This window comes from Balaenoptera musculus, chromosome 15, assembly GCF_009873245.2.
Source record: "Balaenoptera musculus isolate JJ_BM4_2016_0621 chromosome 15, mBalMus1.pri.v3, whole genome shotgun sequence".
Classification (NCBI taxonomy): Eukaryota; Metazoa; Chordata; class Mammalia; order Artiodactyla; family Balaenopteridae; genus Balaenoptera; species Balaenoptera musculus.
In genome coordinates this window covers 87,847,688-87,867,512 of record NC_045799.1, presented here as the reverse complement: position 1 = coordinate 87,867,512, position 19,825 = coordinate 87,847,688, and the positions used below count along the sequence as shown (strand labels likewise).

Sequence of the window (19,825 nt, the reverse complement as noted above, 5' to 3'; positions counted from 1 at the left end):
TGGGATAAAGCGGGACTGACGGGGTGGGAAGCCACCTCCTGGGGCTCCTCGCCCCTCCCAGGACACTGCTGGGGCCACTAACGTGCGGCTGGGACAAGGACCTGGGCCTGCAGCCTGGCCTTCTAGAGCATTCCACCCAGAACCCCCAGGGACGGGACAGCCCCTCCCAGGGCAGACCCCTGTTCCCGTCGCCGCCGGCATGTCCTTCTCAAAGGCCAAAAGGAAACGTCCAGGAGGCTCCTGGCAACGGCACAGAGGAGCCAGCTGCCCGAGAGTCAACACCAGCCGAGCCCTGGGCCGCTGCCTCGAGTCGTAAATACCGTAAATACCGCGGGGCCGTGCGAGCAATGGGCGCCTGCGCTGGGGCTGGGGAGCAGCAAACCCTTCCCACGACGGGGCTGCCCTCCGGGAAACGGCCGGGCCACGGATACGCCGGCAGCTGTCGGGCAGACGCACTTGCGCACGCGCGGGACCGGGACTCGCGACACCAACAGGGGCACGACGGCTGTGTCGAGACGCGAGGAGCCCAGCGAGGGGAGCGCCAGACGCGGCTTCCGGCCCGCCCCGCCCCCCAGCCCCGCACAGAGCAGAGCGCTGGGTGAGGCGGGATAGGGGCGGGCGAGGGGCACCACCCAGCTGCTGATCGGATCAGGTTCCCTCCGCTGACCCGGCTCGGGGATGGACAGGACGATCCCGAGAACTGCACTTCCGCACCAAGAAGAGCGCGTGTCAGGCCGACGGTCAACGTGGGAAGCTCCCGGCGAGGAGAGGGGACCTCGGCCCCAGAGGTCCTCAGGCGGGCCGAGTCCCAGCTCCGAGGCCCTGGTGACATTCCTTCTGAGCTCGGTTTTCCCATCAATACAACGGGGATACCGCCTCACCTCACAGGGAGCTCACGGAGGATTCCGAGACGGTGGGCGCCACGCTGCCCAGTGCGGAATAAGCGCTCTTTCAAGGCTGGATGTCAAAGTGTACAGACGGGCTTCAAGCCTCACGAAAACGCCTACGAGGCCTCTTGGGCCCTGCCCGTGTGAACATCAACTGGGGTTCAGTGGCCTGACGCCCCCCAACACCGTGGCCTGGCCCTCACGCTGACCAGCTGCAGGAGGGTTGACAATTACTTACCCAGCCGGGGCCACGAGAAAAGTGGGCCCGTGGCCTAGCAGCCCCAACTTGGCCCAGGACCATCGGCCCCAGGTGAGTTCGGGGACACACGGACGAGAGGCGGGGCTGCAGGCCGTGGCTCCCGCCAGGAGGGAGCGGCTGTGCTTCAGTGACGTGACTCGGCTATTTCAGGGTCTGAAGTTGTGTTTTAGTCGTTTATTTAACTCGAGGGGAAACTGTACTTTCTCATGACTCACTGCTCTCAAGATGGCGTCTCCAGCATTTCTAGTGCTGAAGCCATCTTGCGTGTGCAGCTGGCCAGAGACAGGTCTAAAATCAAATCAGCCCCATTTATGTGATCACACCATTCTTTAAAAAGCGAACCTATTAGAAGCACAGCTGGAAAGAACCCTGAACGTTAGTATTTTTCCATAAAAAATTCAACACTGTCTTCTGTGGAAACGTGTCTGAAAGGATGTTAAGTCAGCATCGCTCAAAAAACATCTTCAAGCTCACGTGCACTCAGCTGGGAACAGAGGAGAAGGCTCCGGCACGCCGGCCCCGGGGCTCAGGGAGCCCGCCCTTGCCCCACACCCCCGTCCCACCAGGCGGGGGCTCCCACTGCAGCGGAGTTCAGTCTCACAGCTTCAAACACCAAAGAGGTGAAAAAAGGGACCCCCTGAGGAAGGTAGGAGATGGATTAAAATGCAGTGCTGATGAAAACCACGCAACTCTCGCCGGCGGCCAGGGCACGGAGGGCCTGCAGAGCTCTCGGCCCCGAGCTGAGCGTGTCCGGAGACGCCTGCGGCGGCTGTGCGAGCCTCTCCAGGCCGATGGTGACATCCATCCGCCGGCAGGCGGGGCGCACGGTCAGTCGGCCCTGGAAGTCGGGTCAGGCCGGCCCTGCCGGCACCAGGGCAGGCACACAGCGGGAGGGCGGGGGCCGTGGCGGGAAGAGGGGTCTTAGGCAACACCCGCAGGACGGGCACCTCCAGGGGCTTCGGGAGCAAAGGGAGGGGGAGCGGAGGCTACGCATCTACCCGACTCTGAGCTCACCTGCCGAAAATACCTGCTACTTGTTGGGTTTACATTTCTTCCTACAAGTGTCTTGTGAAACTCCTAGGTGAAATTCTCTATGTATAATTCACATACTACTCTCCGAACTTAAGAAATCTAGTTTTAGTTTTAAAGGCAGTCCATTGCTAAAACAAGCAAGAATATGTACGCTTCAACAAAGGATGATAGATTTTTATCTAAAAGATAAGACCCATTTACAATCTCTTCAAACTTAGAAAGAGGTTTGTATCAGTGGGTGAAAAAAAGCTGTTCAACTGGAAACTTCCCTGAAGACGCTTTGGTGGGACTGAGCTCAGTGCCAGAGGGGGAGAAAAAGGCCCAGCAAAAAAGGGGTTACATCCGGACCTGTGGGAGGTGCCCGCCCGCCAGCCGCGGGCCTATAAAGCCTGCCTGCGGCCGCCAGGGGCCAACGAACCGACAACCGACCGGGCTGCCTGCCCAAGGACAACGGGCTGGGCTCCGGAGCCTCCACGCTCCTCTCCAGCGTCCCGCGAAGGTCCCGATTCCACCCCCAAGTCCAGAGTCGCTGCCGCCCCCCAGCCGTGAGCGCATCCCGGAGGCTGGCGGAGCTGCCCTCCCAGGGACGGGGGACGGGTCTGCTCAGAGGACACACGCGGGTGGCCAGCGGCAGCCGCGCAGGTAAGCGCGACCCAGGCTCTGGGTCTGTGTTCGGGTCAGCGCCGGGACGGGCCGGGCAGACGGGGCTGGACGTCCCGGCTGGGTGCAGCACAGACTGGGCACCTTCAGTGAGGGTGGCTCAGCAGGAAGGGTCTTCCCTGACGCTGGCTGAAAACAACGCTAGCTGCGCTCCGTCCTGGTTTGTTCAACAAGCATCTTTCTCACTCCAAGAAGATCGCCAGGGCTCTGACGGCGGCGCGTCACTCACTCCCTCAATGAGGACGCCCGCCAACCCGAGATTAATTTAATATGTAAAACATACCTCGTAGATCTGACAAAAATGTGGTTCATTTTTCTAGATCTGGACCAGCAGTGGCAATCTGAAACAAAATGATACCTACCTGTTTTATACTCCCCTTTCTATTTGTAAATTCGTGGCCAACTTTCATGAGGAAAGTGTGTCAGCAGTAAGGTTCATGCTTATCTTTTCATCAGACCACCATGAAAACAGCAGCATTGCTCAAGGATCAAAGACCCATTTACCCGGGGAAGAAGTGACGGCCAACACCTAACGACCACAGGGGAGGGCAGGTGTGTCTCAAGGGCTCTGCTCGCCTTGGAGTTTCCTGAGAATCGGTCCAAAACTTTCCAAAATCCCTACGTTTAAAGAGCAAAACCAGTACTCTGAGCAGTTTTACAGAGAAATTTAAAAACAGAGGCTTTAAACATCACAGATGGAATCTGAGAACAATGGCATTTATGTGGTTCAAATTGGGATTACCTACCAAAGATGAAGAACACAACACAACTAGTAAAATCCAGTTTATCAACCCCAGTGAAGCAGAGGTTATTGAACCCTTTTAAAATAACTGACGCCAAGGTCCCGATTCATCTCTTTCCTCCTTTTTTTTAGAAACTCTGTTTTCAAGCAATAGGTCAGTAAGCACCTGCTGCTCTGGCAACTTTGAAAACGATCCCTGGCCACCTCCCAGGTGAGGCAGAAACTCTCCAAGGCGGTCACTAAGGCTCCTCCGCCCCGGCCCTGCTGACGGGGCTGCCCCACAAAGCCGGGGCCACCTTGCCCCTCCCCAGCCGCGATGCCCGAGACCGCAGACCCTGCCCAGGGTGCCCAGGTCAACGCCGCAGAGCCTCTGGGGAGCGCGCTGAGCAGAGCCCGTGTCAGGCCAAGCACGTGAGCGGCCACCGGGGCGAGACGGTCAGAAGCAGAGGTCTGGGAGGGTTGCTCTCCCCAGCCTCCAAGTCGCAGCGTTTCCAGGTTGCAAACAGCAGTAGAGAAATTCATTCGGTTTTACAATCATTTGGCAAAACAGTGAAAAAAATTCAAATCTTATTTCCTAAAACAATGACCACCTTTATTTCTCATGTTCTCTCATTCCATGCTCTGAAAACAGTTCCGTGTTCGGCACCCAAACTTAGGGTTAGCCAAAAATGCTAGATTTCTTTGATCTGTATTATTGTAAGAAAAAAGACTCTGCTCCACCTCTCACCAAGCGTGCTGGGCCCACTCCCTTCCAGAAAAGGCTGCTTTTCCCCTTCCCGTCTTAGTTCTCTTTCAGCAGCCGCCAAAATAAAACTATTTCGTCTCCTGACCACAACCCTCCTAAGGCTTCCACGCGAACATCCAGCCGTGCTCCCTCCCGAGCTGCGTCCGGCGGGCCTGAGCACGAGTCACCGTCGGCTCCACTCAGACCCAGTGGCCCTGGGAGCCCTCGGGAGAGAACACGGGGCGTGTTCTGCGCTTGACTCTCCTGCTCCAGCACAGGGCTGGCCGGCCCTCCAAGCGGAGGGGACACGTCCAGGCCCGCCCCGCGCGCTCGTGTGCTGCACCCGTCCCGCGTCATCCGCAAGCCCTGGAGCTGCCGAGCTTGAATCCTCTGCTCTTGCTTCCCCAGGTGCCCGGGAGTGAGGGGCTCGGGTGTGGCGGGGACACAGCCGCAGACCCAGAGGCCAGGCAGAAGCGCAGGCCAGAGCGCAGGCGCCGACCTCCACCTCCGGTTGCACAAGTGCCCCTGGGACCTGCTCCGCTTTTACAGATGCCTGGCTCACTTCCAAGGGCAGCACCTTTCCTTCTCAAGATGGATCTCCCATTAAAAACCGGTTTCTGGGAGCCCTGCGGCAAAGCCTGAGAGCCCGGCTGTCCCTCCGGGCGCCCGGCCCCGGCATGGAGACGCCGCCGGGCGCCTGCAACGGCTGCTCCACCGGCCTCGAGCTGCCCCGCACGCTGGCCAACGGCTCGGCCGCGCTCTCGGAGCAGCAGCAGTACGCCATCGGACTCTTCCTCTCCTGCCTCTACACCATCTTCCTCTTCCCCATCGGCTTCGTGGGCAACCTCCTGATCCTGCTGGTGAATATCCGCTTCCGGGAGAAGATGACCGTCCCCGACCTGTACTTCATCAACCTGGCGGCCGCGGACCTCATCCTGGTGGCGGACTCGCTGATCGAGGTGTTCAACCTGGACGAGCAGTACTACGACATCACCGCGCTCTGCACCTTCATGTCGCTCTTCCTGCAGGTCAACATGTACAGCAGCGTCTTCTTCCTCACCTGGATGAGCTTCGACCGCTACCTGGCCCTGGCCAAGGCCATGCGCTGCGGCCCGTTCCGCACCAAGCCCCGCGCGCGGCTGAGCTGCGGCCTCATCTGGATGGCCTCCGTGTCCGCCACCCTGGTGCCCTTCACCGCCGTGCACCTGCGGCACAGCGAGGACGTCTGCTTCTGCTTCGCCGACGTCAGGGAGGTGCAGTGGCTGGAGGTCACGCTGGGCTTCGTGGTCCCCTTCGCCATCATCGGCCTCTGCTACTCGCTCATCGTCAGGGTCCTGGTGACGGCGCACCGGCACCGTGGCCTTCGCCCGCGGAGGCAGAAGGCGCTGCGCATGATCCTGGCCGTGGTCCTGGTCTTCTTCGTGTGCTGGCTGCCCGAGAACGTCTTCATCAGCGTGCACCTGCTGCAGCGTGCGCCGCCCGGGGCCGGGCCCTGCCAGCGGTCCCCCCGCCACGCGCACCCGCTGGCCGGCCACGTGGTCAACCTGGCCGCCTTCTCCAACAGCTGCCTCAACCCCCTGGTCTACAGCTTCCTCGGGGAGACCTTCCGAGACAAGCTGCGGCTCTACCTGGAGCAGAAGACCGGCCTGTCTGCCCTGAACCGCTTCTGCCACACGGCCCTGAAGGCGGTGGTCCCGGACAGCGCCGAGCAGGCCGAGGTGAAGTTCAGCAGCGCCGTGTAGGGGGCGGGGCGGGGCGGGGCGGGGGGGCGGGAAGGGCCAGACGCCGTGCCCCGCGCCGCCCTAGGGCGCCCTCCCGCTGGTCACTCACACACAGAGCTGTCCATCCATCTGGGTCGTGAGCACGGGGCACGGACCCCGCACACGCTCGATCAGCGGCAGACGCTTCTGACACCCGCCAACGAGAGCGAGAAGGAGGGGGACACTGGAATGAAGTACCCTCGTTTCAAAGCAGACGTGCCAGAAATTTGCCATTTTAGAGGAACAGAACTCACGCAGCTGACGTGAACTGAAGGTGGTGGAACACCTTCCGCGCCTGCGTGTGTGTGTGTGTGCGCGGGTGTGCGCGCGCGTGGGTGTGTGTGCGTGTGCGTGCGTGTGAGCGCGTGCGTGTGGGTGTGCGTGCATGTGTGTGTGCGCGTGTGTGCGTGTGAGTGCGTGCGCGTGGGTGTGCGTGCGTGCATGTGTGCACATGCGCGTGGGTGTGCGTGCGCGTGGGTGTGCGTGCGTGCATGTGTGTGCACGTGTGTGCGTGCGTGTGTGTACCGGGCGCCACGGCTAAGCAGGAGGACGCCGGGCGCCCCGCACCGCCCGCCAGCCTGGGGAGGGACGCCTCGGGCGCCTCCTGAAGGGCAGGGTGAACGCAGCGGTAACAACGGTGACAACGCAGACCCCTCCCGTCAAAACGTAAAACAGAAAACCTAATGAGTCTGGGAATGTCCAGTCTTTGTCAATAAAGTACAGCCATGCCGATTCTTCCGAATTCTCTACCTGAGCAGTTCCCTGAGGGGCCGGGGGGTGGGGCACTCAGAGCCTCAGCAGCAGAACCACCCCTTCCTCACCAAGAAAGAGCTCCCCAGCGTCTGGAGGCGCCCTCGCCGCCCGGAGGACTCCGGGGGCTCCGGCCCAAGCCCCGGGACGGTGCCTGACACGGGTGCCACACGCTCTCTGTGCACCAGGATAATCTCTACTGCAAACACACCACACAGCCTCACTCTTCTAGGGGCTCTGCAGGGCTGGGCCCACCCGCCCCGCCCAGGGCCCCCTCCTCCCCAGAAGCACAACCAAGACGGGACGCGGCTGGCCTCGCCGGGAGGTCGGCGAACAATGTTTAAGTGACAGGAAGTGAGCCATTTTTAGTTTTAACAGTTCTCGATGAGTGCAAACCTCCGACAGAGAGTATCTGTCCCAAGGAAAGACCTGCGTTCAACAAGCGCCGTCCCCAGTGGCTCCAGCCCCACCGAAGCCTCGCCTTCCACACAGACGCGCACCTTACGAGGCGAGAGCTGTTATTAAGTTCCCTTAGCCCGCAAGTCCCCATCGCAGGAGCCCCAGCACTGAGGCCTCCATCACGTGCACACTTGCTCTCGTCCCCGCCGGGAGGGTGGTGATGGCCGGGACACGGACAGACAGTGTGTTAGTGAACGGGGCCTGTCCCTGACCCTCCAGCAAACCCAGGAGGTGCACGCGTGGCCCCAAGAGTCTGACTTGACCGCTGGAAACCTTAAGCAGTAACGACACAGCCGGGAACCAGGCCCCTCCCTGTGTGCTCGGCTTACCCTGGTCTCCAACAGGTAGGAGCAAACCACGCGGAAGCCACGCAAAGCCACCCGGGGTCACAGCCCCGTCCTTCCCCAGAGGTGCCTGACATCAGGATATCTGGGTGGGAACTGCGTCCGACCGAGGCCCCGAAGTGTTGATCAGGGACGGGGCAGCCCTCACTCCGTGGGCTGGCTGGGTGTTCACAGAACCGCCCCCCGCCGCTGGCTACTCAGAGGCAGCTTCCATCCCGCGGTCCCTGGTTCACCTGAGACCACAGAGCAAACCTGTCCTCCTCACACCTGACACACACCCCAGCAAGCACTGAGGCCTCGAGAGCTCTGTGGGCAGAGACACAAGTCAAACAGGCCCCCGCACAGCACCTGCCGCTCAGCTCTGGAAGCCCATTTCCTGATCTGCAAAACCAGCGGCACAACGGCCCCGAGGGCCCATTGCGGGGAAGACAGGCTGCGGGATCGCTGCAAGGCAGGTACAAGGCAGAGGCCCTGACTTAACCAAAAGGGGTTCTTACTGAACCGGAGCCCCTTCTCACCCGAGACCCCAGAGCCCTGGCTCCGGGGGCAGAGCCACGACCAGCGCCCCCAGCGGGCTCCGAGCACGCACAGCCGCCCGCCGGCTCACACACGTCCTTCTCGGAGCGTTTATCTGAGAGCGGAGGCTGGTTTCATGGTTTTCGCTGGAGCAGCACAAGATACAGTCAAGGCGTGCGATGGCTTTGCTGCTTCCTGGTAACCCCGCTCTGCCGGGCAGTAACGCGCTCCGAACCCGCCAAGAGCACGGAAGTGGAGAGCAGCCAGCACGGAAGCACAGCGTCAGCACCGGACGCGACTTCCGAGCGTCCTCTGTGCTTAACAGCTCACTCCCCCGAGCCGGGAGGCCCGAGCCTGGAGGGCCCTGGCGGAGGGCTGTGCACCCACCCCGTCGGAGGGAAGGCTGGGCCCTAACCTCCCTCTTGGCCGGGGTGTGGGGGCACCTCTGAGATGACCCTAAACCACCATGACCGAGCACATTAGCGAGGGCGCTGCCCTGACGGACGCGGAGACGGGAGGGGGAAGGGCAGGCGGCGAGCACCCGTGGGAGTGGGCGGGAACTGGAGTTCGGGCTTCAGCCCCAGTGTCTGTGGCAGGAACGTGCACGGGGGCGTGTGGTGTGCGTGTGCCTGCTGGGCGTGAGCACCTCGGACACGGACGGGGTGTGTGTGGACACGCTGCCACGGGCGCCTGTACCTTCCCCAGCCCACCCTGCCCAGGCCTGGGCCTCCAGCACCCCTACCCTCACAGGAGGCAGGCGCCTCGGGGTCCTGCACGGGGTGTCCCGCCAGGAGGCGACAAGCATCAGGACGATGACAGGGTCACATCACCAGGACACAGGGACCCAGCTCAAGGGTTCCCACTGGACGACCTGGGCAGTTTGAGCATCGAGATCATTAGACGGGTAAGTAACCATCAACTACTGAAAAACGAGAATCCTCGAGTCCATCCGATAACAAACATAAATATCACCTAAATAAACTGAGCAATGAAGTAAATACAAGAACCCACAGGAATGAAGGAAGGACTGAAGGGAGGAGTGAGTGACTATATGGGAAGGACCCTGCTCACAGCAGAGGCCGGCTGACTGGTCCGGCGGAGGGTGCTGGGGGCTCGTCACCCACGACTGTCGCGCAGCCTGGGACAGGCGAGACCCCTGACGCGGCTAAAGCAGGGGCACTTGGTGGACCAGGAGCCGGACGCCCGACCGCTTTACCGCGGGGAACAGTGACCAACAGCACAGAGACTGGACGGCCCTCGACTCGGGGCTTCCGAGGAGCCCACCCGACGGGAGTCCAGACACGGACCCCAGGGCAGGCAGGGCATCCCCACGTCCGAGTCCGGGATCACAGCCAGAACCTAATGGGGGGGGAAGCAGCACCAGGTCCGAAACAGGGATAGGAGGCGGCCTCCACCCACAATGCCACGTCGCGAGAGGCAGGGGGCGGAGGGCTGCTCCCGGTTGAGGGGCGGTCGGGACACGCGCAGCTAAACCAGAACGTGGTCCTGCGCAGGACGGCCCCAGGAAGAAAAGACGCTACAAGCGGGGGCTCCGCTGGTGGAAGTGCACCCCCCGGAGACTAAGGTAGCACATGGACGCTCGACTCCCCGAGACCGAGGGCCGCGCTGCCACTGCGGGGACGTGAGGTGATGCCCTCACGCTGAGGGGACACACAGAGGGAGCACGAGCTCTTTAGGCGGCAAAGCAATTGGGACAAGTGTGTGCAGTGCCAATTCCATGCCGGGGTACACACTCAAAGGGGTCGGAACAGATGCTCCAACAAGTACTTGTGCGCGAGTGTCCACGGCAGCTCCCGTCACAGTAGCTGGCGGTGGAAACAACCCAGGTGTTCACCGACAGGTGAATACAACTCGGTCCGTCCACACGGCCCCGTGGCCCCGGGAGGGCATGAAGCACTGACACCTGCTGCGACACGGGGGAGCCCGAACACACGGTGCTCCGTGAGAACCAGGCAGGAAAGGGCCGCGCTGGGTGAGTCCGCTGGCGTGCAACGCCAGAGCTGGCAGGTCCGCAGACAGGAAGCAGGCAGTGGGTGCCCGGCGCCGGGGGACGGGTGGGGAGGGGCTGCAAACGGGGACAGGGTGAGGCACGCGTCTCCCGATAGCGACCCATGACGGCCATACCGCCCTGTGAGCCGCTGAGAACCACTGTGGCTCCCGAGAGGAAAGGGTGCAGGGACAGTAGGTAAGCTGCATCTCAGTGAAGCGGCCCTGGAAAGAGCCGGGCGCAGCTCTGGGTCCTCTCCCACGGCTGCCTGCCCCGTGGACGTGCAGCCCTGCAACACGACTCGATGCCACCGTCCGTTTCTGCCCACAAAGGGGAGACAGGCTGCACCGCCTGAAAACGTTAAGGTTTAAGCCGTCCGGAATCCGAGAAGCTTCCGCTAACGTGTACTGCAAGTGTTCTCAATAAAGTTCTCTCTTCTTCCTTACTGCCTAGTAATTCAAGTTTTCTTTTCTTTTCCACAGTGGGAAACTAATCATCGGGGGTGTCTTTTAATGTTTTTAAATCAAAAATAAAGGGAAAAAGACTTCAGTAAAAACTATAGCTGAATTTACTAGGTCATGCTCCGGCGCTTCATAAAGCCACGGAGGCCGGTTTTGTCCCTGTGACGACTCTCTATGGGGCGCCCAGGGACCTGTGGGCTGGCAGTACAGCCAGCACCCGGGCGGGGCCGGGGGGGCATCCCTCACCCACCGCCTCCCCAGGCACCCCCAGCTCTCTGCGGCACGAAGGAAGGGCGCGAGGGCAGAGGGGCGCGGACCGACCGCCATCTCGCCGGGGCGCTGGCACCGGGGCAGCCTGCTCAGAGCCCCGGGAAATAGGCACGTCCCAGCTACTCCTGTGCCACTTCCCCACCAGCGACTTCCTGTCTGTGATAGAGTGCCTCCTGAGCCAGGGCGCAGCGGCCGCACAGAAGTGCCTCCTCTCCGGCCAGGTGAGGCGTCTGTCTGAACGTCTCCTGCATCAGTGGTGATCACGGAGACCTGCATGCCGAGCGCCCTTCTGGGGCGTCACCGAGGCCTGTCTGAAGAGGATGTTGGCACTTAGCCTCGCAGCTGGGGGGACTCCAGGGACAGCGGGGGGGGGGGGAGGAGGGAAGAGTCACCTGTGCCAACCCCGCTCCCCACTGAGTGCCCACCAGCCTTCTGGCCAAAGGCGTCTGAGCCTCTGCGCCCACCCTGCCCGCTGGCACGTCCTGCAGGCCCTCAGGGAACGGCTGTGGGCCCGCAAGACAGGGGTCCCGAGGAAGTGGGGGCACCGGCCATCAGAGCAGGACCTGCCCAGGCTCCTCAACACCAGGCGCTGAGGCCGACACAGCACCACGAGGCCTGGAGAGCCCAGAAAAGACTCCTGCGTCCCAGGACGATCCACGCGCCCCACGGGCACCTGCTGGAGCCTTTGCCTTCAACGCCCAGTTCAGTGTCGTCAGAAAAGGTCAGCTGCTCTGAGTTCATCTGATTTGTGCCATTGTCCAGTGGGTGGGCATCTCATCTGGGAACAAGGGTTTTAAAGGCCAAAGGAACAGAGAACAAAAGTGGACGAAAACCTGACTGTAATTCTAAGCCTTTGTAAGTGGGTGGAATCGATCTAAAACTTCTCACAAGAAATCAGCCGTAGGGAGTCCTGGAGGGTCCAGTCATTAGAAAGGGCGCCGTCCCCGTCTGTCCAGGGGGCTGGTCCCGAGGACAGTGGACATCGGACACGAGGTCTCTGAAGAGGGAGCGGACCCTTCACACAGAGTCCCTGCTCCCCCACTCCTCCCTCTGCCTGGACCCCACTGCTGCACTCACCCATCTCCTGCCGCCCGAGCTCCAGGAGACGGTGGGCCATACCCTGGTCTGGACAGGGCCCCACACGACGCGGGTCTCCTGCACGGGCTGCGCCCCTACATGGAGGGAGCCTCGGTCCCATGCCGGGTGGCCCCCCGCCGGACACATGTGGGTCCCCCGCCCCAGGAGACTCGGGCTCTTCCAGGGAGGCCACAACAAACTCCCACAGCCAACCAGACAGGAGGTGGGCCCCACCCCCTGCTCAGAACATTCAGTCTTCAGCAGACAGGACAGTTTTCTTTGCCGACTCAACAATGTAAACCGCCCAGAAATGAAGAAAATCACAGCAGCCACGGTTCCAGGTCGCTAGTTTCACCCTTCGCAGAGTCAACAGCAGCGGTTCTTGTCCCTGAAGCCACAGCGCAGAACTCTGCCCTGGGCAGCTGCCGTACCTTCCCTGGGCGTGAAGAGTGGCTTGCAGGGCACGTCCCGCTGAGAAAGTCCAGTGAGGTCCCCCAGAAGTCCCATCACCCCACCCTGACAACAGTGGTAACCTATACACTGGGCAACATGTGTAAAAGTCAGCCCCTTAAAGACATGGAAAATTGGAAAGGCCGGGGTCTCCCAGACCAATTTCTGGAAGAGAGCTTTAAACAGGGGATGTGAGTGATGGAGTTGAAGCCACCACAGGCCTAGCTGGGAAACGCCCATTAACAGTTTTTTGAAAGCAGCGGCTGCTGTGGGTGGGGGTGGGGGAGGGGGCATTGGATGAATGCGTCCAACGCGTCCAAGGAGGCGACACAGAGAGCAGGGAGAGGCCGCCGCGGCGAGTAGGGCGGGGGGCTTGGACCAGGAGGGGCGCACTTGGCGTGGTGAGAGCGGTGGGACTCTGGGTACATCCTGAAGTCAACAGGACGCACCAAGACTCCCGGATGGAAGAGACGTGGGACGTGAGAGCCAGAAGGACAGACACCATGTGGTGCTACTCACAAGGTCCTGGGAGAGTCAGGGTCGCAGAGACAGAAAGTAGGGGGTGGGGGCCAGGGCTGGGGGAGGGGAGGGGCGTCCGTGTTTCATGGGGGCAGAGCCTCAGTTCGGGACGACGAGAAAGTTCTGGAGACGGACGGTGGGGATGGCGGCACAACAGTGAGAGCGTACTTAATGCCCCTGAACTGGACACTGAAAAACGGCTAAAGTGGTTGATTTTATTATGTTATGCATATGTTACCAGAATAAAATTAACAAGAATAAAGAGAAGGAATTTTGCCTGAGCAATGATGTTGCCGTTGTTTCTCTGCGGAAGGTGGTGGATGGAACGCTCGCGGAGATGGAGACCTGGATTTCGGGCAGCTAAGTCTGAGGTCACGGTGAGGCACCCGGGCGTCTGCCGAGGGGCGAGGCTACAGGTGTGGCGCACGCGGAAAGTCTGCGGGAGCCACACACGTCGGGCGTGTGGCAGCGGCACCGAGAGCCAAGATGCCAAGGCGAGCGCGGGGCGGCGCGGGGGGAGAAGAGGGCTCCTCACGTGGATGGAGCAGGCGCCATGGAGCGCGCACCCCTCGGGGAGGGGCGGGGGCAGCCTGTGGCCGACAGTGGGCGAGGCCCTTGGTCCACGGCTGGCGAGGAGTTGATGGGGAGCGAGGGTGGGGTGTGGAAGCAGATGGTCCCCGTCGAGCCCTCAGGTGAGGCTGCAGCCCAAGGGCTGAACCAGACGGCGCAGCGAGGCCCCACCCAGACCCCCACGCCCGGCTCTTTGAAGCCCCAGAATTTTGCAGTAATTTGTTACACAGCAAGAGGTGACTAACATATAGGGCTTGTCCAGCAGAAACGAAGACCTGCAAATCCCAAGACCTTGCAATTCCACCCCAGGCCTACACCCCAGAGAAGCCGTGTCCACGTATGAGGGCGTCACCCGTAACTGCCAACAACTCAGAGGACCTAATGGATGAACTATGTTCCTGCGCCAATAAAAAGTAACAATCTAGAGCTGTAACAACAGCATGGAGAACGCTTACAATAAACGTTAGTCAGAAAAGCAAAATACAGGGGCTTCCCTGGGGGCGCAGTGGTTAGGAATCCTCCTGCCAACGCAGGGGACACGGGTTCGATCCCTGGTCCGGGAAGATCCCACATGCCGTGGAGCAACTAAGCCCATGTGCCACAACTACTGAGCCTGCGCTCTAGAGCCCGCGAGCCACAACTACTGAGCCTGCGTGCCAGAACTACTGAGCCCACACGCCTAGAGCCCATGCTCCGCAACAAGAGAAGCCACCGCAATGAGAAGCCTGCGCACTTCAACGAAGACCCAACGCAGCCTAAATAAATGAATAAATTTATTAAAAAAAAAGCAAAATACAGGAAAGCGGGGATGGTGGTGGGATGAACTGGGAGGTTGGGATGGACACGTATACACTAATATGTATAAAACAGACAACTAATAAGAACCTGCAGTATAAACAAACAATGATAAAATAAATTTTTTTTAAAAAGCAGCAAAATACAAAAGTAGAATGCAATTCCAACCATGTAAAGTTCAACTACAAGCAAAACCAAACTATTATTTAGGGATGCATCACACAAAATATTGATACAATCTAAAGAAAAGCAGGGGGATGAAAGAGGCTCTGAGTTTTGTTTCTCGACCCAGGTGTGGTTTCCTTTAAGCTGTATATACCTCCTATTTGCTTACTTTAAAATAAACTGGAAGGAAAGAAATCCACCATACAAAGTATGCCTGTCTGCGGCCATAAATGAAATTCTTCCACTTAAATCACAGCTGCTCAGTTTAAAACTCCAGGCTCAAATCAGAATTTAATACCGAAAGTCACTACCATTTCCCAGGTAAAGTGGTCACCTTCACTAACCCACACTCCCTGCAACTGTTTCTGAAAGTCAGGTCAAGTAAAGGCTGGAAATTAGATACGACGCTGGTAACACCAGACCCAGAATTAGAAACTTCAATGAGAAAAGGACAGCGATTCTTTTTTGCCTCAAAATACAGCCTGAAGGAAAGAATTTCCCCTCAGTGGGTAAGCCTGAGAAGAAAGAGCTGCACGTGAACAGAGGAGCGCCAGGGCGGGAAGATGCATTGGGGTGCAGGGGGGGGCAGCCCGCCACGCTGACTTAACCCAAGCCCCACCCAACTCCCGGGGGCCCCCCAGGGCTCCAGCCAGGGGAGAACGCCGGGCAGCAAGACACACAGAAAGTGGCACGTGGATGAGTGTCTTTCTTACAAACTACAGGGAAACAGTTTACACGCACGGGAATCTTGGAACCTCCCCGCCAGTTACAAATTCCCACTCCCTCTTCAGACACACGGGGCACCTGGGCGACCCGAGAGAAGAGGACGAGCGTGCCAGCAGCCCGGCTGCTCAGAAAACCCGCCTCCACCCCGGGGACCCCGATGGTTGGCAGGGCCCTGGCACTGGCTACGCAACCCAGGCTCCAGGGCCAGGAGCCCTGCTCGGCCAGATGGGGTGGAACGCACGCCCATGCCCGGGGAACACACTCTGCCAGGGCCGGAGCCCAGCCCACACTCACCAGCGTGCCTGCACACACATGTGCACACACAGACACGGACACACACACATGCCCTCATGACAAAGACCCGCAAGCACGCACTCACGCAGACGTGCACACGCGCACACACTCCCCGCGCGCTGTCCGCATCTTGGCTGACGGGGTCCCTGAGCCTGCCCTGGGGGACCCTCCGCGCCACCAGGAGGCACATTTCGAAACCCTGCTCTGGTCCCCCGGGCGTGGTGCTCCGTTAACCTCTCCCGAACAGAGCCCATTGCAGAGGGCCCCGTGCCGACCGCACAGCAGACGCTCAGGGCGAGGCCAGCGGCCGGCCTGGCCGGAGGGCTCGGGGTGCAGCTTTCTTTCAGGTGAAAGAAAAGCAAGAGAAGCTCGTGTGGAAAAGCACCGCCTGCCCCACACGGACCAACAGGACTCACCGCGCTTACCTAAGCAGGAGGAGACCCCAGCCTCCAGGGTCGTCAACAGGCACCAGGGTGACACGGCAGCAGATGAGGCGTGGTCACCTGGAGGCTCCGTGCCCCAAAGGCCATTGTCACACAAGTCACCCTTCATTTGTCCGTTGGTTTCCAGCGTTCAGCTGTATCGTCAGGCATTTACTGATGAGACTCTTGACCAAGTCTGACTTCCTGGTATGAAGTCCAGGACGCACACTTTCATTCATTACTTACGTTAAAAAACAAACTGCCCTCCCCTGCCCTCCCTCGCGTGAGCTCCTGTCACCGACACAGGCTGTGACTCCTCTGCAGCACAGAGCGGGGGAGGGGGCCAGGGGCTCCTGGGGGGTCTGACCCTGCAGCCAGAACTCAGTGTAAACAGAGGACTAATTCATAAAACTGCTAAATCCCAACAAATGTAGAAATTTGCTCGAATCAGTTTCTATGCCCCCTACACAAACACTAATTCCACCCTCCAGAAAGGACATACGTTAACACACGTCTCCTGTCCTCATCACCACAGAGCACACACAGCTGCCGCATACAAGCGTGTCCTCGAGGCACCGTGTCAGCTCTTTAGCACGTTACCTCGCGGCAGCCTAGGCGACCCCTGTGACCAGGCCGTACTGTCTCCACTTGACGGTGTCAGAGAGAAGCGTGGTGCCCAAGGTCACGACCACCCGGCGCCCTGCGTAAGCCTCTGTCCACCTGAGCCAAGCGGTACCAAGTCCTACCCCACAGCCCTGCTCTGAACTTGGAAGTGGGGCGGCGAGCCCTGGCCGGCGACCAAGGCGGGCACTTTCCCCGGCACCCCCCATCTTTCCAGTAACGGGTGCCTGTTCTGACTGGGCTCCTGGCTGCCCCGCTGCAGGTCACGGGTCCAGGCTGCCCGCAGCTTCCTGGTCGGCTCCTGAAGATGAGGCCACTGACCCTCGCTGTCTGCCCCCGCCCGGCACTAACGGCACACGTGGGGTGGGCTCCCACTGACCGTACACCGGGGCAGCAGCCCAGGGGCGGCAGGACGGCGAGGCCAGAGGAGCCGGGTCCCTGGACGACCCCAGGAATCAGCCGCCCCAGCCCGGGCCGCTTGCCTCCGCACTGTGAAATTCCCATCCTATGTAAGGCACTGGATTTTGGGGTCTCCGCGTCACGGCAGTTGGCCTGTGCCCTGACACGTGTCTGTCCGTAAGCCTCCGTCTGTGTCCAGTTTTTGGCCCTTCCTGCATGCTGAGCCCTGTGCTGGCACCCGCCCCATTCCTGGTCATGGTACCACACTATACACACCCCAGACCCAGGTCCCTCAGTCACACACTTCAGCCCCTGCCCCGTGCCACGTGGGGCCTGGTTCCAGCCGTCCCGCACCTCCAGGCCAGGCAGGCTGCTGCGTGGAGGCGCCTGGCTTTGGTGGCCACCGTGCTAAGCCCTCAAGAACGGGCAGGGCTCTGTCAGGCCAGCAGAGGCTCAGGATGTAAAGACAGCATCGTCAGACCACACCTGGCGTCGGTGGTGAGCAAGGACCTCAACCGCCACTTTCCTTTGCCTTTTAAGACATCCCCTCCGAGCACACACTCAGAGCTGATCCACACCTAGAGGCCGGGGCCTCCGGTACATGCAGGTGTGTCCTGACACCCACACCTCCACAGCCGCGCTCAGGTGTGCATCTGGGCAAACGTCCGTCAGTGTATGTTCCCGGGGTCGGCCCAGCTTAGACCAGCCGTCCTCGGCCAGCAGAAGCCCCCCAGGGGCCGTACGTTTACACCAGACGCCACTTCTGCCCCTCACAGCGGGAGACATGAGCGCTGTGCCTGGGAAAACCATCTTCAAAGCAGCAACTGTTTTCCCAGCTGTGGACACTCCATCCTGGGAAAGCTTTTCATTCCACTGCAAAAATACTTTTGAGAAGACTGAACAAATACTCGGCTTCATCTGTCCATTCTGGTATTTTAGACCCAAAACTGGAGAACTTTCTTGAGTACGTGGTCTGATGAACCAGTGACTAACATTCCTTATAATCATGAGTGAACCTTCTAACGAAATAAGCTTCCTGAACTAAATGTGGTGTCAGCTCACTTAACCGAGAACGATAAACCAAGTGGTTTCCTGTGAAACCAAGTGGTGTCCTCGTTCTGGCTGGTTCGGATCTCCCACTGGTGCCCACACGCACCCTGGAGTCCGGGAGGTCCCGCAACGTCCCCGCGGGCCACCACCCGGCGTCTAAGATCATGGGAATGAAAGCCCCTCATCCCAGTGAGGCCTTTGTGCTGCGTGCCCTGCGCCGCTGTGCCTACTTCCTGAATAAACAGCGTCAAAATCATGAAGGAAAGTTGAAAAAGGGAAGCTCCCCGCTCCTGCCCCCCAGTTCCGTCCTGAAAGCCCCACTCTTTCCCGCTCTGGTCCCTCTGTGAAGGCGTATCTGGCACAGGGGCCTCTTCGTGCAGGCTCGGTTTATAGTGTCATTTCCAACATCATCCTTAATTTAATTTTAAAAAACAAAGTCGTCCCCCACCTTATACAAGCAGAACACACCCACTGTGGAAAACACAGAGAACGTGGAGGAGCGCAGAGCGGTGTCGGCACGTTGACTGAGCCTGGGCCCTCCTCCCTGCCTGGCTTTCAGGTCTCCCCACCTCTCTTTAGCCCAGACGGTCTGTGACGTGAGTAACGACTAAACTCTCACTGGTTTGTAGTCCTTTGGCCATTTTGGGGTCGGAACCACACTCTGACCTGGGGTCAGGCAGCCCCATCCTTCTGCCGCATCCCTGGAAGCCCGGGGTTGCCCCTCCTCATCCCCGAGGGAGGCCGGGGCCGGGACCACCCCCTTCTGTGCGAGGAGGGCCCTCACGCGGCGATGGCAGGGCTGCCCGGAGCCTGGTCTCCTGGGGGGTCTGCTGGGGGGGTCTGCTGTGTCCTGGCATTGGGAGGGGGCGCTCCTGGGAGCCCCCCACCTTCCTACACTGACCGGGGAACCAAAGGGCTGGCACAGGCACCAACCTGGCGGCCGGCAGCAGGGCCCTGCAGCCTGGGAGCGGCCAAGGGGCTGTCTGTCTAGGGCAAAAGCCATAAAAATAACTTGGCTGGAAAAATATCTGAACCATTAGGACAGAGCCCTCAGCACAAGGGTTTTCTCAAATCTATACAGAAAAGGTGAACTTTGTAACAGAACCGGTAAAAACACACAGGCAGCTCACAAGAGAAAAACAAGTGACGGTTCACGGTAGCAATCAAAGAAACTGAAATCACAACAACCATGAGTGACCTTTTTCTCTCTGTCACACCAGGAAACATGGAAGACGTTATGACACCCAGGTCTGGTGCGGGCGCCCTCACACACGGAAAAGACACTGTGTCCGCTGTAGGACTCCGAGGACACACCCCAAAGTATAAACCGCAGCGTTCTCTCGGGGTGGCAGGATTCATCTGTCTGGTTTCTTCTGTATGTTTCTATTTCTTTTTTTTTTTTTTTTTCCATTTGGCCATGTATATATAACTCAGGAAAAATAATAAACATTCCTTTTTTAAAAGTACGTTTTGCTGAGCTATTTTCTGCTGACCACGAGGAAGCAAAGCTCACAAACACGGCCCTGGCTGACCAGGCGGCAATTAAAGCATTAGAAACCGACGTGTGGACAGCTGGACTTGGGGGCGGGGAGGGGACAAGGGCGACGGGTCTCCACGGCAGCGGGACGCTGAGCAGTTTCCAACTCTTCCCTAACGGTTCAGAGTCAACAAACGAGCCGAGAAAACCCATTTTAGAGACAGAGGTACACAAGCTCGCGGCCAGCCTACTAACAGACCACGGGCCCTAGGGCCGCAGCCCCGAGGAGCTCCTGGAAAAGGGGACAAGGACGTCACACAGCAGGGATGACAAGGGCCACATCGAACACGGACGCAGCAGCACGGTGCCGCCAGCAGGCCGGGAAGGC

General features: G+C 59.8%; 2 protein-coding genes across 2 annotated transcripts in view; one reads left to right on the top strand and one right to left on the bottom strand.

Annotated features, from left to right (window-relative positions):
* C15H7orf50 (chromosome 15 C7orf50 homolog) overlaps window positions 1-19,825 on the bottom strand; it is a 96,217-nt gene that overhangs the window by 54,213 nt on the left and 22,179 nt on the right. The window lies entirely within an intron of this gene.
* On the top strand, window positions 2,548-6,093 carry GPER1 (G protein-coupled estrogen receptor 1). The gene is made up of 2 exons (XM_036824541.1): window positions 2,548-2,820; window positions 4,713-6,093. Exon 2 carries the CDS (start codon window positions 4,982-4,984, stop codon window positions 6,044-6,046), a length of 1,065 nt encoding a protein of 354 aa, XP_036680436.1. The 5' UTR covers window positions 2,548-2,820; window positions 4,713-4,981; the 3' UTR covers window positions 6,047-6,093.

Bases quoted from the DNA above. Each gene is read 5' to 3' on its own strand.
- GPER1 (XM_036824541.1), top strand. From the start codon at position 4,982: ATGGAGACGCCGCCGGGCGCCTGCAACGGCTGCTCCACCGGCCTCGAG.